The sequence below is a fragment of the Pseudonaja textilis genome, chromosome 2, assembly GCF_049901715.1.
Source record: "Pseudonaja textilis isolate UNSWEBS1 chromosome 2, rPseTex1.2, whole genome shotgun sequence".
Lineage (NCBI taxonomy): Eukaryota > Metazoa > Chordata > Lepidosauria > Squamata > Elapidae > Pseudonaja > Pseudonaja textilis.
Window position 1 is genome coordinate 279083 of NC_141991.1, and position 23192 is coordinate 302274.

At 51.9% G+C, this 23192-nt stretch overlaps 2 protein-coding genes across 4 annotated transcripts; both read left to right on the top strand.

The window, feature by feature from the left end:
• Positions 1-100: 100 nt before the first annotated feature.
• LOC113455095 (beta-1,3-galactosyltransferase 4-like) lies at positions 101-20506 on the top strand. 2 transcript variants are annotated; one of them, XM_087923256.1, is made up of 3 exons: positions 101-328; positions 1326-2854; positions 19324-20506. In XM_087923256.1, exons 1-2 carry the CDS (start codon positions 320-322, stop codon positions 2409-2411), a joined length of 1095 nt encoding a protein of 364 aa, XP_087779382.1. In that variant the 5' UTR covers positions 101-319; the 3' UTR covers positions 2412-2854; positions 19324-20506. The 2 variants fall into 2 exon arrangements, with proteins under 2 accessions (XP_087779382.1, XP_087779383.1); XM_087923257.1 differs by lacking the exons at positions 101-328; positions 19324-20506 and adding an exon at positions 519-638 and having other exon boundaries at positions 1326-2641.
• Positions 16631-19299, top strand: LOC148126514 (beta-1,3-galactosyltransferase 4-like). Of its 2 annotated transcripts, XM_087923255.1 has the most exons (3): positions 16631-16793; positions 17043-17103; positions 17791-19299. In XM_087923255.1, the coding sequence occupies exon 3, from the start codon at positions 17827-17829 to the stop codon at positions 18874-18876; it is 1050 nt and encodes a 349-aa protein (XP_087779381.1). In that variant the 5' UTR covers positions 16631-16793; positions 17043-17103; positions 17791-17826; the 3' UTR covers positions 18877-19299. The 2 variants fall into 2 exon arrangements, with proteins under 2 accessions (XP_087779381.1, XP_087779380.1); XM_087923254.1 differs by lacking the exon at positions 17043-17103.
• Positions 20507-23192: the final 2686 nt, after the last annotated feature.

A 23192-nucleotide genomic window follows, 5' to 3' on the forward strand; every position in this document is an offset into this window, starting at 1 on the left:
GCTGCCTGGGCCACTCAGGGCAGGGCCCCCACTGCCTGCCCAAGGCTGGCCTCCCCTTCCCAAGCCAGGGACCTCGTTGCTTGAGAGCTTGCTTTCAGGGAGGGGAGGGGAGAAATGGCTCACACTGGGACCTCTGCAAAATGCCTGGGACGGAGGGAGGGAGGGAAGGGCGGCCTCAGCGGGGCTGGGTCTCCCCCAGAAAGGGCAGCCAGGAAGTCTGGCTAGAAGCAGGGAGGGAAACTTTCTGCTGTTCATTTCTGCAGCAACGGAAAGTTCCCGCTTGGGCCGGAGCTCCAAATGAAGGTTCGCAGAGGAGAAGATGCCTCAGGTATTTACCCCAAACCTTTCCTGGCTCTTTGCAATCCCTGGAGGGGGTTCATGGCCTTGGTCCTTCTGGGCACAAGGCTCTACCTGGCCTCCCTTGGAGAAAAGCCCCCTTCATCATCCCTCCTTCTCCGGAGTTTCCTGCCTGAGGTTTGTAAGCCTTAGGCAATCCGAACCGTTACTCTCCTTTCGACATCCTTTGCTCCCTCCCCGGCTGACTTTCCTTTCCTGAACGGGGATTCCCCTCCTGCAGAGCAGGTGCCTTTTGCTGCTGCTGCTGCTCCCTGGAGGACTGAAGTGCGGAGCCCACAAAGGTATTGCTGTGCCCTGGGACACCTGGCCCTCCCCTCCTCCTCTTCCTGCCCACGCTTCCAGTGGAGAGGGGGCACCTTCGGGGCATCTGGCTGCCCACAGGCGCCACAGGGGCATCGCCAGGGAGAAACGGGGCCAGCCTCCCCTCCCCTAACGGCTCAGCTGCCCTGGTTGCCTCCAGGCAGGGCTTCATGTTTGAACCGGCAGCTGAACATGTTTTATCCTGGGAAGGGATGATGGCCCTCCCTGGCTGGGTCCAATGGGGGGTTGGCCAGAAGCCCCTGTGTCATCGGGAGGAGGGTGCTTAGGGGGCAGTCCAAGGTCCCGCTGCTTCAGGCATACCCAGGGCCCAATCAGGGCCCTACAGGAAGCAGCCTGCCCACAGATGGCAGGAAGGCGGATGGTCAGTGAGCCTTGATCTCCCGCGGAGCCCAGCCGCCGCCTGGGTGGGCCTGCAGAGCTACTGCTGCCGTCTGTCTGGACGCCTGCCAGGCTGCAGCCACACTATTGCCAAAGTGGCGCACAGCTCATCGGCCTGTCTTGCCAGGTGCTGCTCTCTGGGAAGGGCGCAGGTGCTGCTGGGGAGGCCGGTTCATCCCATCCTTGGCCTGCAGTGGCACATGGGGCCTCCTTCTTAGTCTGGGAGGGAAAAAGAGCTCAGAGGCCTGACATCTCCTTCTCTCTTGCAGACCCTCCCGCAGCCCCTGCGCCTGCCCGTGACTGCCATGCAACCCCGCTGGAAGCGCTCCCGGTGCAGCTCAAACCAGATTTTGTTCGGTCTGCTGTGCGGCCTGGCAACCCTCTTGGTCCTCAGCTTCCTGGCCAGCCGCCGCCGTGAGGACCCCCTCTCGCTGCCCCCCCGGATGGGGAGCGATGTGGGGGAGCAATACACAGACACTTTCCTCCAACCTCCCCCCAATGCCTTCCCGCTTTCCCCATCGCCCTGTGCCCAGACCGCCCCCTGGCTACTGGTGCTGGTGGCCAGTGCACCTGGGCACATGGCCCAGCGTGCAGGGGTGCGGCGCAGTTGGGGGGGTACGAGGGTAGCAGGGGGGCACAGTGTGCACACGGTTTTCACAGTGGGCCTGCCTGGAGATGTGGCACAGCAGGCAGCACTGGAGCGCGAGGCGGCCGAGCATGGGGACCTGTTGCAGGCGCGCTTTGCTGACACCTACAGAAACCTAACCCTGAAGACACTGGCAATGCTCGGCTGGGCCACCACCCATTGTCCCGCCGCCCGCTTCCTGCTCAAGACCGATGATGACGTCTTCCTGAACCTGCCGGCTCTGGCCCGACACCTGGAGCAGTTGGCCAGCCCACCCGCTGCCTATCTGGGCTATGTCTACTCACACGGGACACCCATCCGCAACCCCTACAGCCGGCACTACGTGCCCACCTGGCTCTACCCAGAACCTTCCTTCCCGCCCTTCTGCAGTGGATCTGCCTACGTTCTGTCTTCCCCAGCCGCTGCTGCTGTCCTGGGTGCTGCCCGCCTGCTACCGCTGCTGCCCGTGGAGGATGTGTATGTGGCGCTGTGCGCCCACCATGCTGGCATTGCCCCGCGCCACCTGAACCATATGGCCGGGGCTACCCACTACCCGCCTGATGCCTGCTGCTACCGGGAGGTGCTTCTCAGCGTGCACGAAGTGGAGCCTGCCGAAATGCTGTCCATGTGGGAGGCACCTGAGCACCCCTGCACTGCCTGGCAGCGCTTCCTTGGCCTGACCCGCTGCCAGGTCCTGGCCTGGCTGGCTGCAGGGCTGCCAGACTCCTGAACGGAAAATAACTTCAGGTCAATGTAGTATGAGCGACTGGCCAGGCTGGCGTCTTGTGCAACAAGGTCACGTAGCGTAGTAAGATTGGGGGTGGGTTGGGGACTTTTGTCCTCGCTGTGAGTTGAGTTGTGGGGAGGGGTGCATGAAAGGAGGCTCAGCCAACCTCATTGTACACAAGTTGTACTCTGACAATAACGGTAACAATAACAAAAGAGGAAATGCAAATCTGAGCTAATCTGGTCAACCTCTGGCTTATTGTTTATCTGAGCTTCCCAGGTTTGTGTGACTTTGAAGTTTGGACTGCAAGGAAGGGGCTTGGGTTCTGAAAGGGGTGCTGGGCAATTCCTACTGTGGCTTAATGGCTTTCGTCCTGTTTTGGATCTTGGGTGAGGGACTTGCTTTCTCATCCTTCCGCTCTGCCTTTTTTAGCTTTGCTGCAAGGAGTTTCAAATATCCTCTCTGGAATGGATTGCCAAATCTGCATTTAGTAATAATCATACTCTGTGATTACTAATCATACACAAACCAAAACACAAGTACAACAAAAGAAGAACATGGGAAAATTAGTCATGAACTATTGGTCACCAAGAACTTGACGAAGGGGAATTACAGGGTTCTCCTCTGATGGTTACAGCTCATAAAAAAAAAATTGGAAACCTAAGAAGTGATGTATGAGGAGCCATCCCCTAGACCAGGGGTCCCCAACCACCGGGCCCTGGACCCATACCGGTCCGTGGATCATTTTGTACTGGGCCACCTATTTTGCTTGGATGCTGCCATCTTGTTTTCAGCGGTGCTTGAGAAAGTGCTTCCGTGGGAGCTTGTCAGTCGTCGGTTGGAAAGCGGAGTTTGGGTGCTGAAGGAATCCTTGCGCCTAAGTTTCGTCGAAGGGGGCGGCGGCTTCAAACGAAGAGCTCTCCCGATGGTGGTGGAGTCTCGTGTTACTCAGGAGGAGATTAAGAAAGAGCCCGAAAAGCCCATCGACCGCGAGAAGGTCCAAAGGAGGAGTTGAAGGTGGTGGGGAGAAGCGGGGGATGGCTGGCTGGCCGGTCGCTCGGCTCGCCTTGCCTTGGTCGTGGGTGCTGATGCCGGTACCGGTCCGTGGATCATTTTGTACATTTTGTACCTGGCCGTGGTACAAAAAAGGTTGGGGGCCACTGCCCTAGACAATATAAGAACAAATTACTAACAGTGGGTCTTGTTAGGAATAACAAGGTTACCTAACGTAGTTTGGGTAAAATAATATATATAAACTATGATAGTAAGTTTAAGTGTGTGTCACTTTAAACTGCAAAGCATGTAATTTTGGGTGCGGTGTGAAACTGCCATAAGAGGGAGCAAGAGAGCCTGCTTGATTTGCTGACAATTGATGGTTTGATGGATTGATGGTGTGCTAACTGTGTGTTCCCTACGGCTGAGTTGCTGAACGTTGAAGGAAGAAAGTAGGTTTGACTTCTTCATATCTCTACTGTGAGGAGATATATTACTGGACTGATATTTCTAAGTTTACTGACCTCTTTTTCGACACTGGACTTTGCAATTGTATAATCCCTGGACGGACTGAACTAGTGAATGATATATGGACTGTTTGACTATGCTATAACTCTTACTGGAATAAACTATTTAACTAGCACAGTGTATCTGTTTTTACTGAGTGTAAGCTACAAAAACGTTTACCTCACATATTTTGCCTGCCTGCCTGCCTGCCGTGCAGATTCTGCTAGGGTGTATCCCTAACAGGTCTAGAAGGGTCTGTTTCAAGGAGAGACAGTAACTTAGATCTGCCTGCGTTAAACATAGGGCAATATAAAAGGACATGCTTCACAGTTTCAACCTCAGCTCTGTCACAGGGGCATAACTGCTCATTAATCAGGAGCCTCTTAAATCACCCATCCAGTAGTTCTGAGGGCAAGATGTTAAAGCGAGCTAGGGAGAAAGCTCTTCTCTACTTGGGAATGGTTAGAGTGTAAAAATAGGAAGCCATCCTCGGTCCGTAATTATTAAAATGGTTGAAGATCGGAGGGGAGCAAGTTTTGTTAGCTCTGGCTCGTAGTATTGCAAGTCAGTGTCCACAAGCCATTGGACTACCCTAAATTGGGTGTCCTTAAGGCCATAATCTCCCAGGGTATCACCCGTAAAACCTAGCAGGTGTAATTTCTTCATCAGCTCCCTCTCCCAACGAGAAATATGAGAGTCAGCAAACGCCAGGGAGAGGTAGCTACCAGGAACTGACAGAAAGAGCACCCCAAACCACCACTGAAAGGTGTGAATCCATGCCACACATTCGACTGATTGAGGGCCCATTTCCAGGTACATCGGAGCAAAACCAACACAAGGAGGAAGACCCAGAAGTTTTCTAAGAAAGACAGCCTGGGTTCTTTCAATACAATCCTTGAAGCCCCGTATCCATTTAGGAATTCCGTAAAGAGTTTGAACCAAAGGTTTGGCTTTGTAAATATGCAGAGCAGAAGGAATGAATAGGCCTCCTTGGGTATAAAAATAATCTTAACATCTGCTGGTGACTACAGAAGGTCGAATTCAGCATCTGGGTTCGATGTCTAGTCCAAGCACCGGTGTTCTGAAATTGAATACCTAAATACTTAAAATAGAAAACCTGCTTAACAGCATTATCATTGATAGCCCAGTTATACAATTTCCGGGCTCTAGAGAACCCCAATACTTTGGATTTGTCATAATTAATGGACAAGTGGTTCTCAGCACAGTAAGACCATAATGCAGAAAGGAATCTTTTCAGACCGGGCCTTGACAATGAAAGGAGGGCCGCATCGTCAGCATAAAGGAGAAGCGGGATCTTCGTAGTTGACAACTTTGGGGCGTGGGACTCAATACGTCCAATACATCCCGCTGGGCTCTTCTATGCCCGGGAAGCGCCCTCTCCCCCGGAGCTCTTTTCTGGAAGGGCCAAGAGGGGGCAGGGAAGGGTCAGCTCCGTGTGGCTGTGAGGGGCCCACTCCTCCCCCAGATGCTGCCTTTGGGGGCCCTCCAGACTCGGGGCTTCCACCCCACAGAGGAAGCCACTCCTGGCAGGCGTCACTCCTGGCGATGTGGGGAAACCGCCGCAGTGAGGCCTGGTGGTCTTTGCAAGCCCCTCCCCCACTGACTCCCCTCCCCACCAGCCCCAGGGGGTTTACCTGTGGTCAGAAGTCGTGCCGGGTTCTCCCTGCTCAGTGTCACCTGCAGAGAGGCTGAGATTCAGAGGAGGAAAGGAAAAAACGGGGCCGGGATGAGAAACAGCCGCCCGTGAGCAGGAGCCACCCTGTTGGCAGCCGCATCTTGCTCCCTGCCAGGTGCCCAGTGTCCTCACCCCCAAGGACCATGGTTGGGGGGTGACTGATCAGTGGGAGAGGCAACCCCCCCTTCACCCAGCCAGGGGTTGGATGGAGCTGGATTGGGCCTGGCTTCCCCAAGATCCCCCAGTAGGAAGGGGGGCAGCTCCTGCAGGGACTCCGGCGCCAGGCCCACCTACTGCTTCTCGGCAGCAAGTAGCACCTGGGGGGGCAGAAGAAGAGGGGGGACTCAGAGGGAGGGGGGAGATTTCCCAGGGCTGCCTCCTGCCCCCTCCCCAAGAGACCCACCTGGCACTCCTGCCGGCTCTCCTCCTCGGCCAGCCTCTGATGCAGCAGCTTCTTCCTCTTCTTCCTCAGGGGCCTCAGGAGGCCATCCAGCAAGTCCTGCACGGGGAGGAGAGGGTGCTGTTCCTGGGTCCCAAATGGCAGCGCTCCCACCCAGATGGGGCCACAGGAACCCCGTGCCCAGCTGGGGTTCCCAGGGGCAGGCAGGGGCCCACGAGGAGGAGAGCAACTGAGAGTCGGTCTGCCCCCGTCTCCTGATGGAGTGCCCCATGCAATTTGTTAGGCATGGATAGCCACCGAACAGTGGGGTTGGAAATATACAAACCAGGATAGACATTTACTACTGTCTCTTTAAGGGAATGCTAAAATTGTAATTGGGTGTGGTTCCTCAAAGGGCCGTAAGATGGAGCCAGAAACCTGGGTTGTTCTGTTCCGTTGTTGCGGGGAGCGTTGCCATTCCTGCATACCTCTCAGACCCAGAGTCAGCTCCAGAGGAGCACCACTACAAAACCTGGCTACAAAACACTTGGCAAAACAGCTACAGTCCCATGCTGAAACAGCAGCTTCACATGTACAAATACCACTTCTTAGAAATGATCCAAGATCTACACGTGGGACAAGAAGATCTGCTTGTAAGTTTCGATGTGGTTTCACTATTCACTCAAGTCCCGATAAAAGAAACTCTTGGAATCCTCAAAATAACAGAACACTGCTTGACCAACACCTATTTCATATACAAAGGACAAAACAGAGAGAATTAAGGAAGGAAGGAAGGAAGGAAGGAAGGAAGGAAGGAAGGAAGGAAGGAAGGGAGGGAGGGAGGGAGGGAGGGGAGGATGGGAGGGAGAGGGAGGATGGGTCTGACTCCTGGCTCCCCCCCCCGCAGGCAGGTACGACGACTGCTGCTTCCTCCACCTGCCCCAGCTGGGCATGACCCTGGACCTGACCTGGCTGTGCCACGGGAACCCCACGAGAATTGAAGGAGCTTCCCGGATGAGGAGAGAAACATTTTCAAGGAGAAACAACCCAAGAAAGTTGCCTTGGGGGAGAAAAGGCCCTCGGGGCGAAGCGGGTCTCCCGCTTGGCCCCTTGAAGACTTGAGGACTCCAACTCCCAGAATTCCTCAGCCAGTAAAGTTTGACCGTGGAATTCTGGGAGTGGGAGTCCCCCAGTCTTCAAGGGACCAGGGTGGGAGGCTCCAGACGGGGTTGACCAGCCCCTGCCTTCTCGCCCCCCCGCCCCCCAGAGGCCTCCCAGCCACGCATCCTCCTCTACAGCCACACCCTGCGCTGGATGCAGAACTTTTGGGCCAACTGGACCAGTGTCAGCTGGCCCATTTGCCGCAGGAAGCTTTTTGGCAACCTCAAGCCCAGCAAGAAGACACTGGGCCGGCACGACCGCCAGCTCTCCTGCACCGCCGTCTTCCCCAGGCTGCAGGTGGGCAGCTCTCCCCCTCCTCCGAGGAAGGGTGGGGAGGGGCAGCGGAGGGGCCTTGGGGAGGGGCTGGATTGGCCCAAGTGGGGTGGGGGCTTGGGAAGGTCCCCCCTGAATGACAAGGCTGTGTAGTAAATCGGGAGAGCTTGGTCCCCGTTTGAGCCCAAAACCAGACCCAGGGATGGACGGGACCCGCCTGGGCCCACAGCTGCCCAGGTGCCACTCAAGCCCTGGTTTTAACCGGCCGGTCCTTCCGGGCTGCCTTTCCACCTCACTCCCCCAAAGCCTCCCCACACTGGCCCCACCTTCAGCCTTTGGGGTCTCCGGGGTTCCTGTGGGTGGATTGGAGGCATTTTATGGGGGCTTTTTAACCTTTTCATCATTTTAGTGCCATGAACTGCCGAGCATCCCTTCCCTCCCCTTCCCCTCCCCCGCACTGTTTCTGCTGGACAAGGGAGGCCGGCCGGGCGCAAGTCCTGCAGCCACTCAGGGCCGTTTGCAGGGTCTGGATCCAGAGCCCCCTCCCCCAAAGAGGCCTCAGCCAGGGTCCGAAGGAGGGCGGGGGGGGGCTGCCTGGGCCACTCAGGGCAGGGCCCCCACTGCCTGCCCAAGGCTGGCCTCCCCCTCCCAAGCCAGTGTCAGATTGCCTTCACACAAATATCAACACGACACGGATCTTCATTCAGATTGCTTTTATTTCACAATTCTGCAGAATTGGGTTCACATCCAAGGCAAAAGATGGAACCTCGAACACAGTTACAGTCATCTTTTTATCCTATTTTACAAGGAACTAACGTTACAATGATTCATCTTAAAACAGGATACAGTTGCTTCTTTGTGGTTAAAGGTGTTTCAATAACTGTCACAATCCCTCCTTGGAAAACTACTTCCTCTAGAAAGTTTACTGGAATATACTTTTGAAACACAGCTTACAAAATGAAGTCTGATCATAAAGTAATATTCTGATCAAAAATGGCATGAAATGGCTTTACTCTTGTTCACTTTTCACAATTCCCCCCTCTTCTGGATCATTTCTGTTTCAAAAGCACATAAATCCCGACTTACTTTTTGTAGCACATCCCCTGAAGTGCTGTATAACAATTTCTCTGATTCGTCCTTAGTGAACTTAATCTTTCCCCAATTTTGCACCCACATGTTTATCAAGTTTGGAATACATTGTATACTGCAGCATAAACATATCAACATAACTACTATGGCTATAACAGTGGTCAGAATAGATTTCCACCAGGATCCATCAGGTAGCCAGGACCACAGAGCATCCCACAATGATCCTGCTATACCTGACTCATCCCATTCTTTCTGATATTCATAAATTCAGTCTTCCATATCTCTTACAGTTCTAGTGATATTGGGCTCATAGTCATGGATATATGTGCAACAGTGGGAATGTACCAGAGCACATACTCCTCCCTTTGCTGCAAGGACTATGTCCAAAGCATATCTATTCTGCAGGGTCACTTGCCTGACTTCAGATAATTCCTAATTAATCATCTTAATACTTCTAACGGTGTCATTAAACATGGCAATAGTAAAGTTGTTCATTCGAGTCATATCCCTATAGTTCATGCCTATCCCAAGAGGGAATATTAGGGCTCTTGCTAATCCCTCATACCAAGACCTATGATGTATCCCAGAATCAACCTCTCTTTTATTCCGGATTCGAGTGTTGGGTAGTTCGTCCAACTTGTAAACTGCAGGTAACACATACCCCATAGTGCAAGTGCCTGACCATAATTTTGGTATTTCTCTATAAGCGTACTTCCCACACAGCAACCATTTATTCCTTCTCATAGTCCAAGTTAAGTTTGACACTCTAGTCCAGTTAATCATGTCCTCAAAGTAAACACACATTTGACAATAATTTTTCCAGAATGGCAGATATTCTTTCTTACATTCATAAGCATTAACTATACTATGATTGAAACATGTTGCAGGCATTTCAAAAGTCTTATTACACTTTTCCCAATCTCCAAGGAATGGTCCTCCTTTCCACAAGTCAGTCTGTTCGGTTCCTGCTCTTCCAACCTGTTGTAAGACAAAAACACTCACAAGTGCAGTTGAAATATACAGAAACATATTTCTCAGTCCCAATTATTTCCTCAGAGTCAATTTCAAAGGTTGTCCTTCCACTGGGTGGCTTTTCCATGGCTTCTCAGGTTCTGATGCAGCTTTCACACGACTGCAGTGAGTCCATCCACTTTCTTTCATCCAGACAGCAGATTCCGTGGTAAGAAGCACTTGATACGGTCCTTCCCAGCTAGGTTGCAATTTCTCAGTCCTCCAAGTTTTTATCAGGATCCAGTCTCCAACTTCATGGGGATGTTGGCTGCCAGCAAGAGGTGGTCGTTGCACCAACAATCCCTGTTTATGAAGAGAAAGCAAAGACCTGGACAGTGTCTGCAAATATTTTCTCAAGAACAAATCTTTGAATTCAGGAATTGGATTCCCTATTTTTGCCAAGTAGGGTCACCCCATTAGCATCTCAAATGGAGAGACCCCAGTTTCTTTCCAGGGACATGTTCTGATTCTGAGTAGTGCCAAGGATAACTTCTTTGTCCATGGAAACCCATTTTCCAATTGTAATTTGGTCAAATGTTTCTTCAATTCGGCATTCCCCCTCTCCACTTTAGAACTGGATTCTGGGTGCCACGGGGTGTGTAAATTCCATTTCACCCCCACAGCCCTCATGACTTCTTGTAATATCTTTTGTGTAAAATGTGTGCCTCTGTCTGAATCTACTACCTCTGGCATGCCATATCTGGGTATGATTTGTTCCAGCAGAATCTTAGTCACTGTGGCAGCTGTTGCCTGCCTGACAGGGTAGGCCTCCATCCATCCAGTCAAATGATCTTTAATAACCAGTAAATATTTCCAACTCCCACTAGGTGGCACAAGGGTCTACCCCCTTTCTGTTTTCCGCGCTGATGACTTATTTACTTTAAGACATATTAAACATTTCCAACAAATAGCATGTGCAGTAGTCCACATATTCAAGCTCCAATATGTGGGCATGACTGCCTGAACTAAAGCTTCAGTTCCCCAATGACTTCCCTCATGTAAATACTGCATAACATTTCTCATTTGGGTTTCAGACAACACTCTAACCCCATCTGTTGTTACCCATCCTTTCTCAGCTTTATGACACCCCTCTTTCTTCAACTTTTCCCTAGTCTTTTCATCTGGCTCCCAAGCTTCTTCGGGCTCTTCTTGCAACATGGGTACTGATACCATCTGCAGGATTACCTCCCCAGCTGCTTCTTTTGCCCATTTGTCTGCCCATCTATTTCCCACTACTTCAACTTCTGTTCCTTTCTGGTGTGCATTTACGTGTACCACTGCTACCTTATGAGGAAGTATCAAAGCTTTCAGCACTCCTTCCACTAATCCCAATTGTTCTATCTGTTTCCCATCAGCCTTGATGAATCCTCTTTCTCTTGCCAAATTTTCCCAAACGTATGAACCACACCCCAAGCATACTTTGAATCTGTCCATACAGTGACATCCAACCCCTCAACCAATTCCAGAGCCCTCTTTAATGCAAAAAGTTCACATTTCTGAGCTGATCATCAATCACCTCCCCAGACTGAGTAACAATGGCATACCCAGCCTTTCTTTACACCTCCTTCCACTCTACTAGAACCATCTACAAACCATCGTTCTCCCTCATCCAGGGAACTTCCTCTAAGTCCTGCCTCACCTTAGTACACATACTAGCCATCCTCTCACCACAGGCTCCAAAGTCTTGCTCAGGAAGGCGATGGGTTGAAATCGCCCCCCTTTTCTGAGCAAGCACTCCTACTGCCACCCCTTCCTTAGCTGACACGTACAAATGAAAGGTAACCTTAAATTCGGAAGGGCTAACACTGGTGCTGTTGCTAATGCTTCCTTTATCTTTTCCCACCTTTCCTCATCCTCTGTACTCCACTCTATCCCTTCATTTTTCCCTGCAATTTCTGATTCAGAAAGTTCACCATGCTAGCATGTCCATCCAACCAAGCCCTGCAATAATTAATCATTCCTAAACTTCTTCTTACCTCTGTCTTATTTCTTGGGGGTGCCAAACTCATCAGTCCCTTTACCCGCTCAGGATCTAGGGACCTCACCCCTCTTGAATAACATGTCCTAAATACTTCACCTTTTTTTCAACAAACTGAATCTTTTCCCTTGAGACTTTTAGTCCTTGTTCTTTCAGCCAATTTAACAAAGCCACAGATGCTGCTCTAACCTCTTTCTCTTTCTCCCCAGTCAACAACAAGTCATCCACATACTGAATCAACATGATCCCTTTCCCTTTCTCAAAAGACACTAACTTTTCTTCCAAAGCCTGTCCAAACAACAAAAGAGCTCTCAGTATAGCCCTGGGGAAGTAATGTCCACCTTAACTGCTGTTTTCTCCCAGTCTCAGGATCATTCCATTCAAATGCAAAACAGGTCTCTACTTCCCTCCTCAAGGGGGCATGCCCAGAAGGCATCCTTCAGATCTATCACAGTCTTTGGGAGGAATTCGTTCCAAGATAGTATAGGGATCAGGAGATCCTTCTCAAATCATTAACTAATCATCCTTATTTCCTTCCCGGTATCCCACAGCTGGATACTGAACACAGGCAACAAATCTCTCCCCAGCAAATTCACTCCAGAATCAGGAATATACAACACTTCAGCTTCAGTCACCACTTCATTCATTTCTAGTCTAATTTGTTCAAACACACTCACATCCTGAGATTTTCCACTCACCCCTTCTACTTTTATCACTTTCCTTGATCTATGTGCACCTTCTACCAGGTCACACACAGAAGTCCGGCTTGCGCCGGTGTCTATCAGGAACAGCTGCTCCTGATGGTTAGGACCCACTAAAATGTTTACCAATGGCTCCCCGCAGGTCCTCTTAAAGGAGCCAGAACAGCCCTAATCATCATACAATGCATAACTCCACTCTTCTTGGTTGGTAGGACACTCGCGCGCAAAGTGACCTTCCTTCCCACACCTGAAGCAACTCTTATCCATTCCAGGCTGTCTCATTCCCATGCCTCTTCCTCTGGAACCTCTTCCTCTATCTTGAAAACTTCCCTGCTTGTATCCCCAAAAATTCTCTCTTCTTTCTCCAATTGGACCCTTCCCAAAATTCAAAATTCCTACTTTTCTTTACTTCGCTCTTTGTTGCAGCCTATACAGCTGCAACCATCATTTGTGATTTCTGTCTGGTTTTTTTTTACAGTGTCTCTGTTCACAAAAACTTGTTGGGCTGCTTTCAGGAGATCAACCATTCCCACAGCTCCCCAATATCCATTTTCTGAATTTTCTATGGGGAATTTTTGATCTCTTGCCACTGCCCCTTGTTTCCATTCACTCTTTCATTCCACACTCTCCAGGCTGAGGTCTGGATGAGATTCCGCTCCTCAGGAGTAAATAGATGTATATCAGCTCCTGATGAGTGTAATCATTCAGACCCAACCATAGCTCTAACTGTTCGGCCACCTCATGAGCATTTTCATGAAGCTTTGGAAGAGTCTTCTTCAATTCTCGCAACTCGGCTGGTTTTATGGGGACAGCCACAAAGACTGTCACCGGATTGCCTGCAGCATTGATCCCATTAGGGACTTCCCTAAGAGGAAATGCATCCACTTCAGGTTTTTGGCTGAAGGGAAAATTTTGAACATCTCTATGCAATTTGGGTGGTCATTTTGTGTTGGAGAATATAGTCTCACAATTTGGTCATCCAATAGGTACTGGTTTCCCCCTCAGGACTCCAGTGATATGGAAATTTAGAATCAATCAGAGGATATTTTGGCCACCTATATTTGCACAAATAAATCATGTGCTTCTTCTCAAGATTCCGGGTAAAATGTTTGAGATTCGGGGAGAACCATTGTTGCAACAGTTGTCCCAAAGGCGAATCCACCGGAATAGGTTTGCTGCCTTTGTCAAATCTTCCCTGTCCCAGACAGGCTTCTTCCAGGTCTCCAAGACCCTCACTTTGTCCTTTCCCCATTTCTATTCTTTCAGGCTCCCAGAGCCTTGACTCACCAGTCCCAGTCCTCCAGCAAGCGCTGGATTCTCCCAGAGAGTTTAAGGACCTCTCTTCCTAGCCCCAATCCTCCAGCAGGCGCTGGACTTTCTTCCCAGAAGAAAATTTAAGGACGTGCCTTCAATTCTACTTCTATTGAAAAGGAACAAATTTACCTGATCACTCCGGGACCCTCCTCGGGTTTGCGGATGTGCGGGCGTCCCCGACTCAGGCTTCTATATGGTCCCAGACCATTTCTCCCGACGGTACCGCCACTCTATCACTCTATCTCTCGAAGTCCGGTCAGCCACAATTTTCTCTCTGGGTATTCGGATTCGGAGGCTCCTGGGACCTCTCAGCGATCGGGGAGAAGGGTTGTCTCTAAAGGAGACTGAGTGGCCACAACTCACCTGTCCCCAAACGCCGAGGATCGCCGTGAAGCCTCCCCCCTGGCTCGCCAGATTGTCAGATTGCCTTCACACAAATATCAACACGACACGGATCTTCTCGGCAGCAAGTAGCACCTGTAGGGCAGAAGAAGAGGGGGGACTCAGAGGAGGGGGAGATTTCCCAGGGGTGCCTCCTGCCCCCTCCCCAAGAGACCCTCCTGACACTCCTGCCGGCTCTCCTCCTCGGCCAGCCTCTGATGCAGCAGCTTCTTCCTCTTCTTCCTCAGGGGCCTCAGGAGGCCATCCAGCAAGTCCTGCACGGGGAGGAGAGGGTGCCGTTCCTGGGTCCCAAATGGCAGCGCTCCCACCCAGATGGGGCCACAGGAACCCCGTGCCCAGCTGGGGTTCCCAGGGGCAGGCAGGGGCCCACGAGGAGGAGAGCAACTGAGAGTCGGTCTGTCCCCGTCTCCTGATGGAGTGCCCCATGCAATTTGTTAGGCATGGATAGCTACCAAACAGTTGGATTGGAAATATACAAGCCAGGATAGACATTTACTACTGTCTCTTTAAGGGAATGCTAAAATTGTAATTGGCTGTGGTTCCTCAAAGGGCCGTAAGATGGAGCCAGAAACCTGGGTTGTTCTGTTCCGTTGTTGCGGGGAGCATTGCCATTCCTGCATACCTCTCAGAACCAGAGTCAGCTCCAGAGGAGCACCACTACAAAACCTGGCTACAAAACACTTGGCAAAACAGCTACAGTCCCATGCTGAAACAGCAGCTTCACATGTACAAAACTCATACCACTTCTTAGAAATGATCCAAGATCCACACATGGAACAAGAAGGTCTGCTTGTAAGTTTCGATGTGGTTTCACTATTCACTCAAGTCCCGATAAAAGAAACTCTTGGAATCCTCAAAAATAACAGAACACTGCTTGACCAACACCTATTTCATATACAAAGGACAAAACAGAGAGAATTAAGGAAGGAAGGAAGGAAGGAAGGAAGGAAGGAAGGAAGGAAGGAAGGAAGGGAGGGAGGGAGGGAGGGAGGGGAGGATGGGAGGGAGAGGGAGGATGGGTCTGACTCCTGGCTCCCTCCCCCTCGCAGGCAGGTACGACGACTGCTGCTTCCTCCACCTGCCCCAGCTGGGCATGACCCTGGACCTGACCTGGCTGTGCCACGGGAACCCCCACGAGAATTGAAGGAGCTTCCCGGATGAGGAGAGAAACATTTTCAAGGAGAAACAACCCAAGAAAGTTGCCTTGGGGGGAGAAAAGGCCCCTCGGGGCGAAGCGGGGGTCTCCCCGCTTGGCCCCTTGAAGACTTGAGGACTCCAACTCCCAGAATTCCTCAGCCAGTAAAGTTTGACCGTGGAATTCTGGGAGTGGGAGTCCCCCAGTCTTCAAGGGACCAGGGTGGGAGGCTCCAGACGGGGTTGACCAGCCCCTGCCTTCTCGCCCCCCCCCCGGCCCCCCAGAGGCCTCCCAGCCACGCATCCTCCTCTACAGCCACACCCTGCGCTGGATGCAGAACTTTTGGGCCAACTGGACCAGTGTCAGCTGGCCCATTTGCCGCAGGAAGCTTTTTGGCAACCTCAAGCCCAGCAAGAAGACACTGGGCCGGCACGACCGCCAGCTCTCCTGCACCGCCGTCTTCCCCAGGCTGCAGGTGGGCAGCTCTCCCCCCTCCTCCGAGGAAGGGTGGGGAGGGGCAGCGGAGGGGCCTTGGGGAGGGGGCTGGATTGGCCCAAGTGGGGTGGGGGCTTGGGAAGGTCCCCCCTGAATGACAAGGCTGTGTAGTAAATCGGGAGAGCTTGGTCCCCGTTTGAGCCCAAAACCAGACCCAGGGATGGACGGGACCCGCCTGGGCCCACAGCTGCCCAGGTGCCACTCAAGCCCTGGTTTTAACCGGCCGGTCCTTCCGGGCTGCCTTTCCACCTCACTCCCCCAAAGCCTCCCCCACACTGGCCCCACCTTCAGCCTTTGGGGTCTCCGGGGTTCCTGTGGGTGGATTGGAGGCATTTTATGGGGGGCTTTTTAACCTTTTCATCATTTTAGTGCCATGAACTGCCGAGCATCCCTTCCCCTCCCCTTCCCCTCCCCCGCACTGTTTCTGCTGGACAAGGGAGGCCGGCCGGGCGCAAGTCCTGCAGCCACTCAGGGCCGTTAGCAGGGTCTGGATCCAGAGCCCCCTCCCCCAAAGAGGCCTCAGCCAGGGTCTGAAGGAGGGCGGGGGGCTGCCTGGGCCACTCAGGGCAGGGCCCCCACTGCCTGCCCAAGGCTGGCCTCCCTCCCAAGCCAGTGTCAGATTGCCTTCACACAAATATCAACACGACACGGATCTTCATTCAGATTGCTTTTATTTCACAATTCTGCAGAATTGGGTTCACATCCAAGGCAAAAGATGGAACCTCGAACACAGTTACAGTCATCTTTTTATCCTATTTTACAAGGAACTAACGTTACAATGATTCATCTTAAAACAGGATACAGTTGCTTCTTTGTGGTTAAAGGTGTTTCAATAACTGTCACAATCCCTCCTTGGAAAACTACTTCCTCTAGAAAGTTTACTGGAATATACTTTTGAAACACAGCTTACAAAATGAAGTCTGATCATAAAGTAATATTCTGATCAAAAATGGCATGAAATGGCTTTACTCTTGTTCACTTTTCACACCAGGGACCTCGTTGCTTGAGAACTTGCTTTCAGGGAGGGGAGGGGAGAAATGGCTCACACTGGGACCTCTGCAAAATGCCTGGGACGGAGGGAGGGAGGGAAGGGCGGCCTCAGCGGGGCTGGGTCTCCCCCAGAAAGGGCAGCCAGGAAGTCTGGCTAGAAGCAGGGAGGGAAACTTTCCGCTGTTCATTTCTGCAGCAACGGAAAGTTCCCGCTTGGGCCGGAGCTCCAAATGAAGGTTCGCAGCGGAGAAGATGCCTCAGGTATTTACCCCAAACCTTTCCTGGCTCTTTGCAATCCCTGGAGGGGGTTCATGGCCTTGGTCCTTCTGGGCACAAGGCTCCACCTGGCCTCCCTTGGAGAAAAGCCCCCTTCATCATCCCTCCTTCTCCGGAGTTTCCTGCCTGAGGTTTGTAAGCCTTAGGCAATCCGAACCGTTACTCTCCTTTCGACATCCTTTGCTCCCTCCCCGGCTGACTTTCCTTTCCTGAACGGGGATTCCCCTCCCGCAGAGCAGGTGCCTTTTGCTGCTGCTGCTGCTCCCTGGAGGACTGAAGTGCGGAGCCCACAAAGGTATTGCTGTGCCCTGGGACACCTGGCCCTCCCCTCCTCCTCTTCCTCCCCACGCTTCCAGTGGAGAGGGGGCACCTTCGGGGCATCTGGCGGCCCACAGGCGCCACAGGGGCATCGCCAGGGAGAAACGGGGCCAGCCTCCCCTCCCCTAACGGCTCAGCTGCCCTGGTTGCCTCCAGGCAGGGCTTCATGTTTGAACCGGCAGCTGAACATGTTTTATTCTGGGAAGGGATGATGGCCCTCCCTGGCTGGGTCCAATGGGGGGTTGGCCAGAAGCCCCTGTGTCACCGGGAGGAGGGTGCTTAGGGGGCAGTCCAAGGTCCTGCTGCTTCAGGCATACCCAGGGCCCAATCAGGGCCCTACAGGAAGCAGCCTGCCCACAGATGGCAGGAAGGCGGATGGTCGGTGAGCCATGATCTCCCGCGCAGCCCAGCCGCCGCCTGGGTGGGCCTGCAGAGCTACTGCTGCCCTCTGTCTGGACCCCTCCCATGCTGCAGCCACACTATTGCCAAAGCGGCGCACCGCTCCTCGGCCTGTCTTGCCAGGTGCTGCTCTTTGGGAAGGGCGCAGGTGCTGCTGGGGAGGCTGGTTCATCCCATCCTTGGCCTGCAGTGGCACATGGGGCCTCCTTCTTAGTGTGGGAGGGAAAAAGGGCTCAGAGGCCTGACGTCTCCTTCTCTCTCGCAGACCCTCCCACAGCCCCTGCGGCTGCCCGTGACTGCCATGCAACCCCGCTGGAAGCGCTCCCGGTGCAGCTCAAACCAGCTTTTGTTCGGACTGCTTTGCGGCCTGGCAACCCTCTTGGTTCTCAGCTTCCTGGCCAGCGGCCGCCGTGAAGACCCCCTCTCGCTGCCCCCCCGGATGGGGAGCGGTGTGGGGGAGCAATACACAGACACTTTGCTCCAACCTCCCCCCAATGCCTTCCCGCTTTCCCCATCGCCCTGTGCCCAGACCGCCCCCTGGCTACTGGTGCTGGTGGCCAGTGCACCTGGGCACGTGGCCCAGCGTGCAGGGGTGCGGCGCAGTTGGGGGCGTGCGAGGGTAGCAGGGGGGCACAGTGTGCACACGGTTTTCACAGTGGGGCTGCCTGGAGATGTGGCACAGCAGGCAGCACTGGAGCGCGAGGCGGCCGAGCATGGGGACCTGTTGCAGGCGCGCTTTGCCGACACCTACAGAAACCTAACCCTGAAGACACTGGCAATGCTGGGCTGGGCCACCACCCATTGTCCCACCGCCCGCTTCCTGCTCAAGACCGATGATGACGTCTTCCTGAATCTGCCGGCTCTGGCCCGACACCTGGAGCAGTTGGCCAGCCCACCCGCTGCCTATCTGGGCTATGTCTACTCACCCAGGGCACCCATCCGCAACCCTTACAGCCGGCACTATGTGCCCATCTGGCTCTACCCGGAACCTGCCTTCCCGCCCTACTGCAGTGGCACTGCCTACGTTCTCTCTTCCCCAGCCGCTGCTGCTGTCCTGGGTGCTGCCCGCCTGCTGCCGCTGCTGCCCGTGGAGGATGTGTATGTGGCGCTGTGCGCCCACCATGCTGGCATTGCCCCGCGCCACCTGGACCATATGGCTGGGCCTACCCACTACCCGCCTGATGCTTGCTGTTACCGGGAGGTGCTCCTCAGCGTGCACGAAGTGGAGCCTGCCGAAATGCTGTCCATGTGGGAGGCAGCTCAGCACCCCTGCACCGCCTGGCAGCGCTTCCTTGGCCTGACCCGCTGCCAGGTCCTGGCCTGGCTGGCTGCAGTGCTGCCAGACTCCTGAACGGAAAATAACTTCAGGTCAATGTAGTATGAGAGACTGGCCAGGCTGGCGTCTTGTGCAACAAGGTCACGTAGCGTAGTAAGATTGCGGGTGGGTTGGGGACTTTTGTCCTCGCTGTGAGTTGAGTTGGGGGGGAGGGGTGCATGAAGGGAGGCTCAGCCAACCTCACTGTACACAAGTTGTACTCTTGACAATAACGGTAATACTAAAGAAGAGGAAGTGCAAATCTGAGCTAATCTGGTCAACCTCTGGCTTATTGTTTATCTGAGCTTCCCTGGTTTGTCTGACTTTGAAGTTTGGACTGCAAGGAAGGGGCTTGGGTTCTGAAAGGGGTGCTGGGCAATTCCTACTGTGGCTTAATGGCTTTCGTCCTGTTTTGGATCTTGGGTGAGGGTCTTGCTTTCTCATCCTTCCGCTCGTGTCTTTTTTTAGCTTTGCCGCAAGGAGTTTCAAAATATCCTGTCTGGAACAGATTGCCAAATCTGCATTTAGTAATAATCATACTCTATTTGCAGTCACAAACCAAAACACAAGTACAACAAAGGAAGCACATGGGAAAATTAGTCATGAACAATTGGTCGCCAAGAACTTGACGAAGGGGAATTACAGGGTTCTCCTCTGATGGTTACAGCTCATAAAAAAAAATTGGAAACCTGAGAAGTGATGTATGAGGAGCCATCCCCTAGTTCAGGGGTCCCAACCACCAGGCCCCGGACCCGTACCGGTCCGTGGATAATTTTGAACTGGGCCACCGATTTTGCTTGGGTGCCGCCACCTTGTTTTCAGCGGCGCTTGAGAAAGTGCTTCCGGGTGAGCTTGTCGGTCGTCAATTGGAAAGTGGAGTTTGGGTGCTGAAGGAATCCTCGCACCTTAGTTTCGTCAAAGAGGGGGCATGGCTTCAAACAAAGAGCCATCCCGATGGCGGTGGAGTCTCGTGTTACTCAGGAGGAGATTAAGAAAGAGCCCGAAAAGCCGATCGACCGCGAGAAGGTACAAAGGAGGAAGTTGAAGGTGGCGGGGAGAAGTGGGGGACGGTTGGCTGGCCGGTCTCTCGGCTCGCCTTGCCTTGGTCATGGGTGCTGATGCCGGTACCAGTCCGGGGATCATTTTGTACATTTTGTACCAGGCCGTGGTACAAAAAAGATTGGGGGCCACTGCCCTAGACAATATAAGAACAAATTACTAACAGTGGGTCTTGTTAGGAATAACAAGGTTACCTAACGTAGTTTGGGTAAAATAATATATATAAACTATGATAGTAAGTTTAAGTGTGTGTCACTTTAAACTGCAAAGCATGTAATTTTGGGTGCGGTGTGAAACCGCCATAAGAGGGAGCAAGAGAGCCTGCTTGATTTGCTGACGATTGCTGGTTTGATGGATTGCTGGTGTGCTAACTGTGTGTTCCCTACTGCTGAGTTGCTGAACATCGAAGGAAGAAAGGAGGTTTGACTTCTTCATATCTCTACTGTGAGGAGATATATTACTGGACTGATATTTGTAAGTTTACTGACCTCTTTTTCAACACTGGACTTTGCAACTGTATAATCCCTGGACGGACTGAACTAATGAATGATATATGGACTGTTTGACTATGCTATAACTCTTACTGGAATAAACTATTTAACTAGCACAGTGTATCTGTTTTTACTGAGTGTAAGCTACAAAAACGTTCACCTCACATATTTTGCCTGCCGGCCTGCCTGCCTGCCTGCCGTGCAGATTCTGCTAGGGTGTATCCCTAACAGGTCTAGAAAGGTCTGTTTCCATGAGAGACAGTAACTTGGATCTGCCTGAGTTATACATAGGGCAATATAAAAGGACATGCTTCACAGTTTCAACCTCAGCTCTGTCACAGGGGCATAACCGCTCGTTAATCGGGAGCCTCTTAAATCGCCCATCCAGTAGTGCTGAGGGCAAGACGTTAAAGGGAGCTAGGGAGAAAGCTCTTCTATACTTGGGGATGGTTAGAGTGTAAAAATAGGAAGCCGTCCTCAGTCCGTAATTATTAAATTGGCTGAAGATCGGAGGGGAGCAAGTTTTGTTAACTCTGGCTCGTAGATATTGCAAGTCAGTGTCCACAAGCCATTGGACTACCCTAAATTGGGCGTCCTTAAGGCCATAATCTCCCAGGGCATCCCCCGTAAAACCTAGCAGGTGTAATTTCTTCATCAGCTCCCTCTCCCAACGAGAAATATGAGAGTCAGCAAACGCCAGGGAGAGGTAGCTACCAGGAACTGCCAGAAAGAGCAGCCCAAACCACCATTTAAAGGTGTGAATCCATGCCACACATTTGACTGATCGAGTGCCCAGTTCCAGGTACACCGGAGCCAAACCAACACAAGGAGGAAGACCCAGAAGTTTTCTAAGAAAGACAGCCTGGGTTCTTTCAATACAATCCTTGAAGCCCCGTATCCATATGGGAATTCCGTAAAGAGTTTGAGCCAAAGGTTTGGCTTTGTAAATACGCAGAGCAGAAGGAATCAACCGGCCTCCTTGGGTATAAAAATAATCTTAACATCTGCTGGTGACTACAGGAGGTCAAATTCAGCATCTGGGTTCGATGTCTAGTCCAAGCACCGGTGTTCTGAAATAGAATACCTAAATACTTAACATAGAAAACCTGCTTAACAGCATTATCTTTGATAGCTCAGTTATACAATTTCCGGGCTCTAGAGAACACCAATACTTTGGATTTGTCATAATTAATGGACAAGTGGTTCTCAGCACAGTAAGACCCAAATGCAGAAAGGAATCTTTTCAGACCGGGCCTTGACAATGAAAGGAGGGCCGCATCGTCAGCATAAAGGAGAAGCGGGATCTTCGTAGTTGACAACTTTGGGGCGTGAGACTCAGTCTCATAAATAGATGGAATCCCAGAGGCACTGATCTGGGGCTTATCTACTAAGAAACATGGGTGCCCTGGGCTGGTGTCGCTTCCTTTGGGGCTATTTCTTCCCAGCGGACCATGTCGAAGGAAGCTTCCTGGTAAGATGTTACTCGCTGCGGGGGGGTTGATTTGACCGGTTGTAGGGGGAACAGTCAGGCTACCATCTGAGAGGACACCAACTGGAGGTTTTGCGGGAATAGGTGTATAATTAGTACGTGATGTAGTATCCGAGATGGCATTCAAGGTTGGCACATTAATATGTGCTGCAAGGATCTTTGGGGGGGCAATAAATCTCCTGCCCCTCACAAATTGTCGATGACTCAAGTGTGGCTTAATCGACATATCTTTGAAGACTCTTCTTGGCAAAATGCCGATGGATCTTAACGGGGATCCTCTTCTGAAAAATAGTTTTGGGGTGTTGGAATAGTCAAAACTGAGTAGCACTCTAGTGCAGTGTTCAGGAGAGGGTAAAAGTTCGACCTTCTTCAAATCATCAGCTTTTAGCCCCAAGAACTGTAATGTATGGCCCCTCGCCAGCTGTGTTGAACCCCAGTGAGGTAAGTTGCCATTAATGGGATTAATGAGGAGGGCCACCTGTTTGGACTGTAAGACCAGGTGACTGTTTGCATCAAAAGATGTAAAGTTGGTATGATTACGTTGGCCAGTGCTTTTGCTGAGGCTTGGCAGGGACAACCCTGCCGCCGCATCAGGCTGCCGAATGGTCAACCCAGGGCTCCCACTTGTAGTCCAGGAAACTAAGTAGTTTAAAGTACTGAATATTTTATCCCGCTAGAGCTGGATGCTCGCTGTAGTTTCTGCAACCAAGAAACATTGCTGAGCCAAAAGTTCTGTAAGGGTGGGCTCATTTAAGGATTGGCTGGGGCCATAGTTTTAGACAAGCCTTTGTTCTCAACTCGGGGGGCAACGCCCTCAACCGTCAGAAGATCGCGACAACCGGCAGCAGCCAGACAAAAGGGAGCAGGAGCTTTCAAACCGAGAGGCCAAGCCAAAACAAAATCCCCAAACCTGGATTGCTTCAGAGAAGGTTGAGGAACCTGGTCAGTGAGAGATCTGCTCCTTTTCCTTGTCTTCATTATATCAAGTAGCACAATTGAGGAGGAGCTGTGTAATATAGCATAGAGTCTAGTCACCGAAACAAGTCCTAAATCCAGAGGAAAAGGAATCGGGAGTGAAGAAGAAACGAGTCCTAATGCAAACAGTGGCAGAACTCCTCACAAGTATACCAAGGATCCTGCCCTCCCAACAGAGCAGGGAACAGGAGAAAATAAAAATGGTAAAATAATCAAAATAGTGGATAAAAATAAATAAGAGATAAGATAAGAGAAATCACATCAAAGCTAGGCAGTTCTAGACTCCCAGCTAAAGGACTAAGATCTGTAGAACAACCACAACAAAGCAACAGCGGCAG